Source organism: Caloenas nicobarica, chromosome 2 (assembly GCF_036013445.1).
Source record: "Caloenas nicobarica isolate bCalNic1 chromosome 2, bCalNic1.hap1, whole genome shotgun sequence".
Lineage (NCBI taxonomy): Eukaryota > Metazoa > Chordata > Aves > Columbiformes > Columbidae > Caloenas > Caloenas nicobarica.
Genome location: NC_088246.1, coordinates 15,964,001 through 15,980,013, shown reverse-complemented (window position 1 = coordinate 15,980,013; position 16,013 = coordinate 15,964,001). Strand labels below are relative to the sequence as shown.

Below are 16,013 nucleotides of genomic sequence, written 5' to 3'. Positions count from 1 at the left end.
TTGCTTGTGCACACAGCTTCAGCTTTACCTATTAAACTGTCTTTATCTCAACCCACGAGTTTTCTCACTTTTACTCTTCTGAGTCTCTCCTCTCATCCCACTGGAGGGAGTGAGCGAGCGGCTGCGTGGTGCTCAGTCACAGGCTGGGGTTAAACCACAACAAATCAACACAGCTTGCCAGAGAACTGCCCTTTTTCACTGCACCATGAACACCCTGACCCACAGCTGCAGGGTCTAATTCTATAACCTGCCTTTTCCTATTTTTTAAAATTATTTCAGAGTTGAAGCCCCAGTTAATTTAAGGGGAGAAGGCCATACAAAAAGGTCACATAAATAACCAGTTATCACATAAAATAAAAAGCAACACAAATCCCTAGAATACTTAACACTGTACTTTTAAAATAAGACTTCTGATTGTTTCAGAAAGTCCTTACTCCACTGATCAACAGTACAATACAGTAACAAAGCAGTAAACTTGGGTATCACTTTTTTGGGAGTACATGTTGTATACAATGCATACAATGTGCAACAGTTCATACGATGTTTCATCAGGCTACAGAAATATCAAAGAAGAATGCAGTGATCTACATCAGATCTTGAAAAAAACCCCAAAAAATCAGGTTTTCATCTACTTCTGTCTGAAAAGCTAGTTGAAGTTACAATTCAGACTATTCTGAAACAAGAAGCATATAAAGCTTCGAAATAACTTGAGAATAGTTGCTTACTCTGGATTTCATACTCTTTTGAGCAGAATTTGACTCTTCTTTTACAGCAAATTAAAAACTTTATCTTTGAAATGCACCTATCTGCTGCAAACACGACTTGTAATCCTCACTTTCACATTTCCTGGTTTAATTCACTCATTAGAGGTCTCTACAAGAGACCAACGCACATATCCATACAGTCTGCCTAGTTGACCTTGTCTTGCTAGCATGAGATGATGTGTTCACACATCAGCCACCATAAAACACACAAAGGCTGTATTCAAACAATTTCATCTAACAGAGCAGTAAAAAACCACAAATAACACTTACCCCACAAACCGCAACCTGCATTATTGCATCAAATCCACCTTCAGGAGAATCTAAATTCCCGGAAATGTGCTGTTTACCTACAAGTTCATTGAATTTGTTTCCTTCACTGGTAAGGCTAAGCACATTTTTATAGCTAAATGGACTTGTACAGTTCTGGTCGCCTGTACAAGGATTTCTGAGTTTGGCTGGTGTTGTACTTATATATGGCATCACAGTTTTCTCCACAAAAGAGCCAAAGCCTAAGATAGAACAACAAAAACCCTGTAAGTTGAAGAAATGAATTCTCTTTATTATACCATGAAACAATAGAATGCAAATGCATTCTAGCTGAACTGACATCAGAAATAGCTCTCATACTTGTTTATGTTCCACTTTCTCCATCAGCACCAAGTACTCTTTATGTTCCTCAATAGGTTCCATGTATTAGAATATCTGCCATAATACTGCTAGTTTTAAAAAATTACACTTCATATGTTATCATGTGAGAAACATCAGAAAGGAAACTTTTTTTTTTTAGAATAGGCAAATCTTTCTTACCAATTCGAAAGTCTGAAGTTATTTTTTCCATTTCTAACATCAGAGCCGTTCCGAGACTTTTCACATTCTCTAAATCATCTTTCATAGAATAGGAGAGGTCCATAAGATAATAAAGGTCAATGGGGTAGTCTTCAGCTCTCTTAAATTTTAGTGAAAATGTTTGAGGTTCCCCTGTTCCAGAGATTAAAAGAAAACCAGAAGCCATTAAAAATTCCACAACCACACTGGTAAGAAAAATGCTCTTTAAGGGAAACCTTTGAAATACTGATGGAAGTTTTGAACTAAAGGTGAGTGATTTTTTCCTGCTGCTAATTGAAATGCTTAACATCAAATTATGTTGAAAAAAAATTATGATGAAAAAAAATTTCAATAAGTATTTCGTTCAGATGTCCAACTACGTACTTTCAAGGTGTTTTACCTCCCCATAGAAAATTCTGACTGCCAGAATCAAGACACTCTTAGTTGCTACAATTTCAAACCTTTACACTTGCAATAATTTTAACAAGGTCTCTGTAAGATCTACTAGCGAAAATTTTCCATATCTGTTTGCATCCAAGATGACCCCCAAAATTCTCAGTGCTTAGTTAAAAAAAAAAATAAAAATAGGTTTATAGAAGAAAAAATAATTTCTGGATAGAATATTTCAAGTTAGTTTGCATCAAATACAGGCTGAGAGCACAGAAATAGCAGTAAGATAATTGCAAGCTACTATTCTTTGCAGTTGTAAGCCCAGATCCCAAGTTTTGCCAACGGAAGCACATACTCTCTCTCTGATGTTGAAAGACTGCAGGAAAATTATCCCTCCCCTCCTCACAAAATGGAAAAGTGTTATTTTGCCTATTATACAGGACATAAGGAAGAGTATTAGATTTTTTTCCTCTATGCCTCTTGGTCACTGAAGTTAAATGGCGATATTGCTGCTGCTTAAGTCTGCTTAATAATTAACAAACATTTGCTCAACATGAGCAGAATTTGCAAACTGGGGAAACCATTCGATAGGCAAAGGGAAAAGCATATGGATCACACAGCTAGGCAGCATGGCTTTCATCAAAAAAATAAAAAAGCTAAAAGCTTTAGATTTTCCTTAGCTACTATTTAAAAGAGTCTGCACAGAGAGCAAATATCCCCCTCTGCAAGCACACAGTCCCTGATCACAGACCTTGTGACCAAGACAAGTACTTATAACAGAGTAATAATCTTTTGGCTAATGAGGTTCTGGTTGTCCAGATCCCTCATATGTTGTGATGAACAAACTTCTGTGTCAGGGAGACAATAATTTGGTTTGAATTTGAAGTTTCTAATTGCACATTAGAAATAAATAGGGGCAACACCAAAATTACAAAATAACTTTCCCTTTGTTTCCTTACCGCGCTAAGCTTCCTCAGATCATCTTGCAATTATTAAGGCAATCACCACCAAGCAGCTGACCCCCAGTATAGGCTCTTATTCCAGGTAAATACAAAGGAGCTGCTGAATGTGTCTGCAGTACCCAGGAACTGTCCTTAAGGACAATCTCCATTATGCTCAAGTACTGTATGAGCTACTGTTTTCTAGCCCTGTTTTTTTCCCCTTATTTGAATTAAATGAAGTTATCTTTAGTGGCTGGAAACAGTACACAACTCCTTTGTTCTCATTACTGTAGTCTTGTGTCTATGTCTTTAGCCTCTGGAAAGTAATTTTATGTAGCAATCCAAAAATATTGCTGCATAACTACAAAACCATTCAGTTCAGACATCCTCCAATTTTACCTTTCTGATATCTGTATCAATCCATGCTGTATCTATTTTCTCAGAAGTCCTATTGGGAACAAGTGATAATATCTAACCTTTTATTAAAAAAACAAAAAACCCCCCAAACAAACAAAAAAACCAACCCAAACCAAACAGTATTTGGAATATCTAAATTCCTAAGACCTGAACAGCTCTGCTACCATTCAGGTTAACTGAAAAATTGAGTTTCTGAAACAAAAATGGTTACACATTCAAAACAAAAAATGCAGATGTGGTGGTGACAGAAAAATCATCTGAAGACCAGAATGAAACAGTCCTTACCGACTCTTAGTTTCAGTACTAATTTTTGTGGCTGGATCTGTGTAATGTCCTCTGGTTTCAGCCTCTCTGCAGCACCTATCTTACGATTCGTTACTTCTTTATCTTCAAGCACTTGTTTGCTACCTCTGGGATTTTCTATATCTTCCATAGGACAGCCTTTACTCCTCAGTGCTGCCAAGTCATCACATCGTGCAGATGTTGGTTCTCCTTCTTGTAAAAAGTCCTAGAAAACAAAGGCAAGAGTATCAAGGTTACAGCTATCTGTAATTTGTTATACTCTGGCCATAATGAAAAAAAAAAAAATCGTCAAAAGTGTTCAGTAATAAAACACATAGTCCTGAAATATGTTACAATTATACTAAATACATCAGCAACTACTATTTAGTCCACGAGTTTGCACCTACTTGTACTTGTATCTGTGTATAAGATGTAAGCAAGATGAAAGAAAAAAAATGCGCAATGTCACCCTCTGACAAAAGCAGAACATCCTTTGAAATCAGCTACTCTAAAAGTGACAGCGGATGGAAAAAGCTCTCATCTTCACGCAGCTGTCAATAACGTGAACCTATTTGTACAACCTGCTTGGCAACCACCCTCCCTTTCAACTTTTTTTTTTTTTTTGAAAGACTAATTAAAGATTATGTAAGCGTACCTAGGTACTCCACAACAAAATAATAGCAATATGCTAAGAGAGCAGGGGAAAGACACATATTTCCTCTTTTATTTTGGGGAAATTCAATCAAAAAGTAAGATCTATAAGTAAAACCAATATGTTACTTTGTTCTGAGCAACAAATTACCATTACCTCAAATCTAAAAAAAGCTCTAAGCATAAACATGAATAAATAAGGTTTCTAATTGAGAAACCTGGCAATTTTGATTCCCTCCCCTGCCCCACTATGCATCAAAATAAATATATCTTAAAGCTTTTCAGTTCTTGACAACTAGGACCTACAAAAAAAAATCTGACAGCTTAAGGCCAAATTTTAAAGTCAAGTCAGTTTACTAAAAGTGTCTGAAGTTTACAAGCTCATTTGGGGGATAGTAAGCAGGTAGTAAATAGAAATAAATATACATTATTATCTGCTTATTAACCAACTGAAGAAGAGCTGTAGAAAACTTTTTATTCTGTTTTTAACCTGAAAAAGATGCTTCAGCATATACCAGTTAAGTCACACAATTTAAGATTATCTTACATTGTGTATTTCCTGAATTTAACTTTTAATTGCATAAGAAAACACTTTTATATTTCATAACAAAAAAAAACCCCAACCCACCCACACAAACCAATCTCCTACCCGCCCAAATCTACCAACAACAGAAAACTAAAATTTGAACGTCTTTCTTTTATAAAGAAAACCTTCAATCTCTTCCCCTACTCCACCTAAGTCTAAAATTAGTTCTTACTCTAATGTCGCTGGAAGAATATAATTAAGCATACCCAGACAGATTCCATGTTGGAATGATTTTAAATAACTACGAGGCAGCCTGCAGGGTCTATATACACTCACAATTTAGACAAGTAGAATTAAACACATTGTGAAAAGCAATTCTGCACAAACCAGGACATCAGGAAAACAGTAGTATCTGAATTTTTAAGTAAAAAGAAGTAACAAATCGAAGAGCTACAGGAAACTATTATTAAACAAAATAGACAAATCCATACATTTAAAATATTTACACAAATTTGAAACCAAGGGAGAAAAAACAAACCATAAAAGGAATTTTCCAACACTTACTGTTTTTTTACACCAGCCACAGTTTGGTCCTGCTTGTATACATTCACCACACGATTTTGCATTAGCTTTTATACAGTCACTTCCACCTAGCAAAGAACACAAATCAGTCACTTCATTTATAAAAAGGTGCTAACAACATTAGAATTTTCATTTGTTTCATCCTGGGATTGTAAATTACGTTCTAAATACAAACAGGTTATTAACATGAGATATGACTGACATATTGCCATTAGCACTTGTCTGACAATGATATACTTATCTACATAAGTAACTACTAAATATATATAGTTTTAAGGCAATATTGAACTACTGAAATGAAGTCAAGTGACTTACCTTGCTGAGCAAATCCATTCCATAGCAAGCAGCAGAGGATACCAGCCCATGTGAGCAATTTTAAATTAGTCTGAAATACATAAACAGAAGACCAAGTTCTATGATTTTTCATAACGAGCAAGCAGAAACTGCAGACATGTAACTGTGTTTCAGAGGAGACAAGGAATATGGAACAGATGGAAATGAAATGATCTTTGCTGTACCAGCCAGACAGTTTTGCTCTCATACAACCATGTTTGTGGGCTAAACTTTGTATTTAGAAGACATGAAACAGAGCAGCTTCTTAAATTATTTTGAAATACTCCTATGTTAGGTAAACTAGTAAGCCATGAGAAATTTGGAAACACTGTTCAGCTGGGGGGGTGGGGAGGGGAAGAACCCAAACCAATCTATTGGCATCTTATGAAAACATATTTATGCTCTGTTACCAGAGACTTCTAAATAAAGATACCACAGAAATACAAGACACAAATGGAATTTCTCTATTCAAGTCCCTGTTTTAAGATAAACTTCAAGGCCATTAAAGAAAAAACACTCTACCCGTAGTTCAGTGTTACAAATCTTAATAAAAGCCTGACAGAAAAAATAAATACGTATGAACTATATAATGTATATGCTTTAAGATTTGAATGCTTATAAACAACAATTTAAGGTTACTGACTTTTAATTTTCACTAATTATTGGTGAGACTTCACTTAATACTCCAGAGTTAGAATTACACTCTATAAACAGGTTTCAAATAGACCATTTTTTTCTAAATTTTCTTCTACTCTGATAGTAGGTAGTCAGCCACAGTCAGTTGTCACATCTTTGAAATTTTGGTACTACTTTAAATTCCATTTCTTTTTTATTCATTACAAGAATTCTGAACCCATGGACTCTGGCTGCCAATTTCCTTGGTCATCCTAAAATGTTATTGCTAAATAAAGCCCTTCCATTCATTCTGGAAACACCAATATACTTAATAACTTTTTGTTCTAAAAGATAACTTGCAATATAGCCAAGAAAAAGTAAGTTGGGCAGTCTTTTAAAATGAACCTGTCATTTTCTAGAAGAAGTACTATTACTCATATGAATTAGCAGCGAAGTGAGCAATGCTTAAATTAGCACAGCAGTTGAGCTTTAGTTTTCTCACACTGATTTAGGGTCATTCATAGTTACATTTTGCACATCCAGACCTAACGGAGACGGGACAACTGCTCTAAAATCTGGTGGAGAAGGTTTCAAACAGAAGCCAACCCTTTGCTAACAAATTGTATCTGAAACTAGCATGAGATGGTTCATTTTTTTCTGAGAAATCATTTTGGCCTGTTCTTCTCTTCAGGGGCTGCTGTAGCTGGAAGGCAGACAGGAGAATTAAGAGAATTCACTGTGGAGTGACTTTGCTAGATGTTATGTACATAAGAAATTACTGTTTAAAAACACAAAGAAAAATTGAACTGCAAACTATATCTTACTTAACTTTCGAGTATTACTTACCACACCTATCTAATTCAGATTCTTCCCTCTGCTGATCACTGCAGAGGTGATCGGTCGTTCATTCGCAGAAATTCTCTTTCATGAACACTCTTTTATTAAGTTCCCTCTAAAACCAACTGCCTGAATCAAACCTGCGCAACCACAAACCTTGATCAGTGGGGAACTGTGACCCAAGAAATGCGAGTAGGGAGAAGACAGATGAAGGGACTGAACCAAGGTCAGAGAAGGAGAGCAGTTAATGGTGTAGGAGGACACTTAACACTAGGAGTGTGGAGGGGAAAGCCTTACCAGCCTGCTCAACTTTGAGGTTATTTCTTTTTTGGTTTTATGGTAGGTATGTTCCGCATTTAACAAACCTTACTTCCCACAAACAAAGCAGTGTTTTGTCACTCTACAAGAGGTTTTGCTTTAACTACAGCCCAAACAGGGTGGGCTTTTCAGTAAGAAAAAAACCCAAGCTGCTGGCTTCAGTTTAGTTCTGTCTTTTCTGTTAGCCAAAACGAGAAAATTATAAACAGTTCACCTTTTTAGGGCAGACTAGCGGCAGATGCACAGCAAGCCCATGCAACTATATAAATAAGTCAGCAAAGATGTGACACAGTGCTAAAACTATGACTAAGACCATTTGGAAGAGAAGCGCTCTGTGGAAATGCATCTGCATGATGAATGTAGTTCTGGGCACAGATTCCCCATAAAGTTAACAAGGAAAATGTCCTTTCCCATATATGGCTGAGCTCAGGCCTCTCCCAGAGCGAGCGTCAGCCTCCGACACACGCCAGCTTGCTTCCTTACCTCTGCTGCTTAATAGCTTTTCCATCTGCCGAGTTTTGGAAAAACTTGAGTAAAGATTTGCTAATTTGGATTCAATGCTGATTGCTCGTTAATGCAAACAACGCCAGGCGCACCTTGTGCACTCCAAAGTGGCTCCTGCAGCAGCCCAGCCACAGCAACAGCAAATTCAGTCACTGGTTAGGACTGCGCGTTGCCCTGTTGCAAATTTTTCTATTAAGGGAATAAACCAAAACAAATAACATCTAACTACACTAGACAGCCAAAGGAAGCATTTGGAAACCCTCGGTGGAGCTGGGACTATACCCCGCGTCAGTGTTCGACCACGGATGACAGGAACAGAGAAGAACCCATTGTTACAAGAAATAGATTAAACGTTTGCACAACATTTACATATTTTCTATTATACTTGTTCTCCCCCTTTTAAATTAAATCCTTGAAATATATCCCAGAATCCTTGAAGAAGTGACTTCCCACCCCCTTACAAAAAAAAAAAAAAAAGCAGCTGAAAGCTTACAAAAGGTAAACTTGCTGAGAACTAAAATCTCTTTAACAGCTAAATCACCAGGTGGATACATTTTAAAAGGCTGCAAATGGTGTGCTGTTCAAAACAGATTTTAAAATTACTTCTGCATATTTGTGAGCTGTACTCTATTTTTGTTAAATATTTTAGGAAGACAAACATGGACATAACCTTGAATGTCTGCACTTTTTGCTTTCCAAGGTTTTTTTGCTAACTGTCTCTACAAACAGCAATGCTCAAAGAGAAGTTTTTCTTTATAAAACCAACTTTGATGTAAATCTCTAGAGCTTCTAATACGAAATGAGAGACTGCTTAAGTGACAACAGGGAAAAGGAAAGACTAATTCTCCATAGTGCAACTTAATTTTGAATTTGCCAATCAAATATTTAGCACCTTTGTATTATGCTAACCATTAAGATATTTAGAAATTAATTTTACTACTCCACTGCCCATTGCAGCTTTTAAAATCTATTTATTAGAACAGCAATAGCATCTGTGCAGAAAATGAACGTGGCAAATGGGGTCAAGAAAAAAGGGTAAGAGTTACAGAAACATTAATTCCTTTGAAATCAAGCATCGATGGCTCTGCTGCTCTCACCACTTTTCAGCTCAGCATTTACCCCACCTGATGCAGGCCACAGGTTATACTGATATTAAGGCAACATGAGCAACAAGTCCTTAGGCCAATGCAGAACTGTTCCACTGACCCCAGCAGCAACTCATTCAACCCAGAACTCCAGCATCCACCAAGACAGTGCCAAGCAAAAGAAGCTGAATAACACTAATAAACCAGGAGGTTGATTAACAAGGATGAAAAACCAACAAGGGGGATGGGTGATTATCCATCCTTACACTAGATGGAACTGGCTGTAAACATAATCTCAGCTCTAGGAGGGATAAATTCCATACAGCATTTCCGAATTGAGCTTTAAACCTGTGGAAACGCAGCCGACACAGAGGTATCAGTCTGCGGGAAGCACAAACTAGTCCAAAACTGTGAGTTGCTTATTAATTTCTAGGCTTCTAAGTGTAATTAGAATAGTGTGTGGGAATGTGAATAAGCAGGCTGTCTGGTTATTGCCTCAAAAAGGTGGCTTCTGCACAACAGCTCAAACCTTACTGCATATTTAAATGTTTCCCCCGTGGTCTGAAGCATGGTTATGTATTTGAATAAGAAGCTTTGCAGCAAGGCATGCTTCAGGATGCAACAGAGGCAGACACCTTGTAGTGTCTTCACAGAATCACAGAATAGTCTGGGTTGGAACAGACCTTCAAAGGTCATCTAGTCCAACCCCCTGCAACAAGAAGGGACATTTTCAACCAGATCAGGTTGCTCAGAGCCCTGTCCAGCCTGGCCTTGAATGTCTCCAGGGATGGGGCATCTACCACCTCTCTGAGCAACCTGGGCCAGTGTTTCACCTGCGTCATTGTAATAAATTTCTTCCTCATGCCTAACTTGAATCTCCCCTTTTTTCCTTTCTGACCAGTGCAAGCATTAGTGCAGCCACCAAGGAGTGCTGGCTGAACCACTAATCCAACCACAAAAGTGGCAAGTTTCAGCCATCTGGGTACAAAAGTGCTAGTCCTGGCGTGGTGGAGGTGGTGAGATGGGAATGGTGAAAAAGAGAACTGGTAATAATAAAAAAAAAAAAAAAAAAGTACTGCTTCTCAGCCACAGTCTATGGCTGTGCTCTGGACTACAGTGGTCACACAGTCAGCCCCCACCCCCAGTCACCAGGGCTCTGGTTATAAAAAGAGCAGGAAGAGACACATTTCTAAAATAAGCAGAATTAAGTAGTCCCTGGAGACGCCTGTTTCAGGACTCAATGGCTACCCTGCTAAAAGAGTTCCTACTTCCCTCACTCCAGAAGGTTTACAGGCTTTAGCTGAAGGCCACACTTTTCAGCATGAATTTTATGGACCAACAAGATGAATTCCATTCACATTTCTGAAAAAAAAAATGAGCGAAGCAAAAAAGCTAAAACCAACCAACCAAAAAGGACACAGAACTTTTCTTAACTGGAAAAACCAAACAACCCTGGTGACATGGGACTGCTTGTACAACAATCTACTGGGAAAAAAAAAAAAAAAGTGGTAAAATGGTATTTTGCTGCTCTGTCTCAATAGCACTATATTGCTCAGAAAGGCACAGGTACAGAAAACAAAATGTTTCGCCCCAAGGAGTCACTTTTGATTAAAATTTCCAAGTTTGTGGTACAGATTTTCCAACAAATCTTACATAGGTAATTCTTAATTTGTGTCCTTAACATCTACTTTATTTACTTAATAAATGTAAATGTTACTGTAATACCGAATTACAGCTGGCATACACTGCTTGCACAGTAGATTCCAGGATCACCAGATAAAGAAACTATGTGATGCATTCTCCTTCATGGAAGTGGAGATTTGGGGTAAACATTGATTAAATTTCTTGCTGTTCAACCATCAAAAAACCAAAGCCCTAACTCACCATACAAAAACTCTTTTTTTCCCAGATGGGCCCAGCCCTGTGCTGGCCACCCCTCATAGACAGGCCCAGCTCCTGGCCCTGCACCACCAGAGATGAGGTAGCAGAATATCCCCGCGCAGGGGATGTGAACTTGATGGGAATAGTAAGGATGTGCAGTCTCGAGAGCAGGACTTGGCAGCACCCCAATCCCAAGGGTGCTGCAAATGCTGCACCTTCAACAGCCTATCTACCAACCTACCAATAGCACGGCTTAGCAAGACCATGATGTTCTTTCTCCCTCTGGCAACTTTGCAGATGTTAATGGAGCAGGTTTTGAACCGCTTGCAGTAATATGGAAAGAATGGGACATTAACCCAGATTAACGTGCAAAATAAATTCTTTAGCACTGAAACAGCTTTTACACAAAAAATTCATCACGTCAAGACTGCTTCCTCAAATTGTAACCCAAAAAAGCTTTAAAGTACAACCCCTTCAGTTACTGTGATGCTACAGGATAAAAGAATCAGCAGTATTTCACATTAGACTTCATTTCTCTCTGTCAGTTATCTTTAAGTTAATGGAATAAAACAAGTGTAGTCACCAGATACTCATGACAAGCACTTCCATAACCCCTTTATTTTAGTGGGGCACAATATGTTAAATAATATATAATAAAACAGTTGGGACTTAAATTTTAAAGAGTTAAAATCTACAGGGAACTAATTTTCTGGTTAGGTTAGGGAGATTAGCTCCTCCAGTATGGTTACCTGAGGTTCTCTGTCACAACTAGTGTATGTCACTGGTTAGTTCAGAAGATGGCCCTGCAAGGTTGGGGATCCAAAAAACCATGAGAATACACATTTGTGCATGACAGATCCACAGGGAAACATATTGCAATTCTGCAGATTCTGCATGGAACTACTGTGCCCCCTCCTATGCTTAGGAAGGCAAACAAATACACATGGTAACACAAACAGTTTGCTAAGACTCACTTACACTGCATTACTACCAATAGTTTATTCATACTTACAGCTCTAAAAAATTTCTCAAGAGATCAAGTCACATAGAATTCATCAAAAAGTACCCGCAGGCTGACGCCACAGCTCATGAGAACAGATCTGGAAGGCTGTTCACGGTATTGGCTTGTATCCCCAGAGTATGGGGTGGCTGTTAGTTTATATAGAACACAGCTGCTTCAAGAAAGAACAGCTAACTTCACCAGCACTCACACAGTTTAACCATATTATTCCTTTTATATAGGATATATTGATATTTGCTCCTGGATCTCATAAGAGCCTTCAACTTACTGACAGTTCTAAATAGTGGAATAAAAGGCAATTAGGTATTTTTGTGAAAAGTATTTTTTGGTCTTGATTTGAATTACTGAGTGGAAACAAATCTGCCTGAGTCAGGTGCCTGGCTGCAGGGAGCGGGGTGGGGATGGAGATTTTTCTTGATAGAACATGTAAGTTTCCTCTATAATGGTAACAACAGAGGTACCAACTTCAGAACAACTATAGATGATAAAGTTTTCTGATATTTGACATCTCTCCACCTTAAGGTAAAACATGGTAGATCCAGTTGTGATACAGCTCACATGACAGACAGCGGTAATGGTTCCCAGACGTTTTACAGCACTGAGACATACCCGAGAAGACAACTGGGCTCCAGTCCCTCCTCAGCCCCAAAGGGTTTCAGTTCACACTTCCTGGGAATGCTCTACCAGCCTACAGGATATACCAGTAAGAGCATTTTCCACCTCTCTTATTAAACTAAGCTGCTACGCAACCAAGAATGAAAAGCAGGAGACGGAAAATGAGTTGATGGAGTTTTGACTCTTCTTTATCTACTGAAGCACTCGGATGGTGGGAGGTAGAAGAAAGACGTAAGTGGGGTTCCAGATCCTGTTTCCTGTAATACATACATACAGACACAAATTTTACAGCATATTATCAATGGATAAAAGCAAAGAGAGTCTCGGGACCATGATTCAGAGTATAAGCTTTATATCTTTCTCACTAAACGTCCTAACCTGTAGGAAAGTGAAAGGAAATGTATGTTCACACTCACAGACATGAAAGAGAGCCTTGACTACAAACCTCCTATATCACGCATGACCACTCTGAGTAGTGCACACTGAGCTGAAATCCCTCTCTAATTGCAGACCTGATCAATCTGAACTATATAGACTTCTCTATGGACTTAAAGAAGTTAAAATGAATACTTATCCTCCCACAAGCAACTGAAGGCAGCCAGAGAGCTTCTGGTAAGCAAGGAGAGACTTACCGAATTTAGACTTCTATGGAACATAGCAAACTTACGTAGGCTGGATAGATTACAAACCATGTTTTATTTCATGGTACTGATTTTTACACACATTTTCATTGGCAAAATCCATTGATAATTTTGCTTAATGACAAACAAACTCCTGCAACCTGCTGCAAACCTAAATAATCTTCATCACAGGCAAAAACAAATTGCTTAGTAAATTGTGAAGAATACTAGTGCTGCTAAAGCCTACTCAATTTCTCTTCTCATACTTCTATTTAAGATGTCACACAAGTCCAAATTGCATGCTGAGAGAAAATAAGAGAACAAGAAAAGATGCTCAGGAACAACATGAAGATACTGCCACCGACAAAGAGCCTTCACCTGTCAAGTCAGCAAACCCCAAACACAACCTTGATCTCTTCCCTTTGTTCTAATGCCTTTTGGAGAGCACTGCGGTGCGGGCAGGACTAGCGTTGGTCAGTCCACGCCACTTCTGAAGAAGGGATCTTTTTTCAAATAGTATATCTACATACCACCATGCACAGAAGGTTTGTAATTAATGACTAGACCTCCTTAGTACTACCAAACCACCAATAATTATTTTAAGAACAACACTTTGCTGTATTAACCACCCTTGTCCCTAGCTTGGTCCTAACGCAGACAGAAAGACTATTTGTATAATGTTTTCTTGACCCACTGAATCATAATTTGAAGCCAAGATTCCACAGTTTAGGAGTTGCTTTGGAAAACATCTTGATGCTTGAAAGGCAAGTAGTACTTAGCTTATGTGAACAAACAACCTGTGTGTGATCATTACATATAAGAAACGGTTTCAGAGGAAAGTGAAGTGCTCTTTCTCATAAGAACATTATGTTTTCCACATAGGTTTACTTAGATATTTTTACCAGGCAATTATTCAGAGACTGCAATCCACAGGGTAAACTCTGCCAACTGTATTTTGGAAAACTAGACTAATGAACAGGTGCATTGTGATTAATGTTCAACATTCCATTAGGAGAGAAATACAACTGTGCATATTCTTGAGCAGAGCAGGCAGAACTCTGCAGCAATATCAAATTAAAATACCAGCAATAAGCTTTTACTGCTTATTACCTACAGCTTATACCTAGTTTCAACGAAAACATTTCCGTCTTTTTCTGAAAAGCCAGTTTGTAACTAGTTCTTGCCACTCTACACCTCTCAAACTACTGTGCTTACTAAAGTACAAAATGAAAAAGCAGGACAACCCTCCTCCACACACCTGCACACCTCTGTTTCGCTAAGAAATCCCATGTCGGCGCATCCTGCCCACAGAAAGCTGGGATTCCTACAAGGACATTATGAACCTCCTTGAATTTTAAATAAGGACAAAATAATAAAACCTATTAATACGCTGACATGCTGCATGCAAGCACACCAGAAAGCACCTCTGTAAGGCTGAACAGTCAACACACCAAGCCCATGGGTACCGATACTGTGGTTGAAACTACTTTTTTCTTGCACCTTCTATACATGTGCACTTTGAAAGCTTCCTCTTTAAGGATAAATATATAATGAGGACATGTAAATGTTAAGAACCAAAACACCTATTTTCCCCCCCCGCCTTAAAGTCATCACTGTCAAAAATATCTGTTTTCCATACTCTTGCCAACAGAAGTTTCCAGTAGTTCAAGTCCATCACAGTATTAATGACTCGAAGTGTGTCATCTCCCTGAATTTGTAAGAATTGCCACTGTACCCAATGTCACTGTTATCAGTAGGCATTTTTCTGTAACAAATACAGGGTGTTTCAAAAAGATGGACCCAATTTCAAAGCAGTAGTGATTTCAAATTGGTCCATCTTTTTGAAACACCCTGTGTTTCAGGGTTTTCATTATTCCAAGCACCTCTTTACACAATTGTGATTAAAACAGAGAGAAAAACACTGCTGTTGTCTCATCGCTTTTCAAATGCTTTTTGACCCATCAGTCATATTTGCCATAATAATTTAATTTATCCTCTTGCTTAAATGTGACACTTTTTTTTTTGGCAGGGGAGAGTGTGAATTGAATATTTAGCTTGTTTACACAGGTCTTGCTAGTCTACAGGACTTGGCTAATTTTAGCATTTCCATCTCAGACAGATTACAATTAGGAACTCCACATAACAATTTAAGCCATTCTAGTAGAAAACACGGGTGTCTGGTCCTGGTGGTAGTATTAAATTCCCACACACTCTGCACCACTTACTACTCCCATAAAGAGAGTATTTAATTTTGTGCAACTTAAACCTCACATTCATCCACACAGGAGGAAACGAAAAGTTTAGTTAAACATATAAATATAGCTCTTACATAGCTGACTGTTAAGTGATGCTTCTGAGGCTGTACTGCCTTAGTAACATCCACAACTGCCACAACATCTGGCTAACCCAAGCTTTTCTTCTAAAGGAAAAGCAGAACAGAGGCACGTGCGTTCCTAAGCAAAAAATTAGAGAATCACAGTTAATACAGTGTCTCGCTCATCTATTTCTTTAAAAGTAAACAGTGCAAACCTCTGGCTGGCTACTGCTGCAGGTACTGCAGGAAGCCAGAAGCTGCCACACCACAAAGGGCAAACTCAGCGGAAACTCTGTTGTTTCATGGCAATGTTCACCCACCAGCAGCTATCATTAACGTTCAGGGTACAGTTTCAGCAACCAAAACCCAGATGAAAGCTAACTGCTACCGAAAGGAACAGCAGTGCTACAGCATCCCCACCTCTGAAAAACCAACCTCTGCCCCTGCGCTGCCACTCGTGGCCCTGCCCCACCAGCACCCCGAGCCAGCTCC

At 38.5% G+C, this 16,013-nt stretch overlaps 1 protein-coding gene across 2 annotated transcripts in view; it reads right to left on the bottom strand.

The window, feature by feature from the left end:
• ITGB1 (integrin subunit beta 1) overlaps nt 1-16,013 on the bottom strand; it is a 45,347-nt gene that overhangs the window by 19,480 nt on the left and 9,854 nt on the right. For both annotated transcript variants that reach the window (XM_065627339.1, XM_065627340.1), the window contains exons 2-6: nt 5,694-5,763; nt 5,361-5,446; nt 3,623-3,845; nt 1,572-1,742; nt 1,035-1,273 (exon numbers count right to left, since the gene is read on the bottom strand). In XM_065627339.1, the coding sequence (XP_065483411.1) occupies nt 1,035-1,273; nt 1,572-1,742; nt 3,623-3,845; nt 5,361-5,446; nt 5,694-5,763 (789 nt within the window). The remainder of the gene's footprint in view (nt 1-1,034; nt 1,274-1,571; nt 1,743-3,622; nt 3,846-5,360; nt 5,447-5,693; nt 5,764-16,013) is intronic.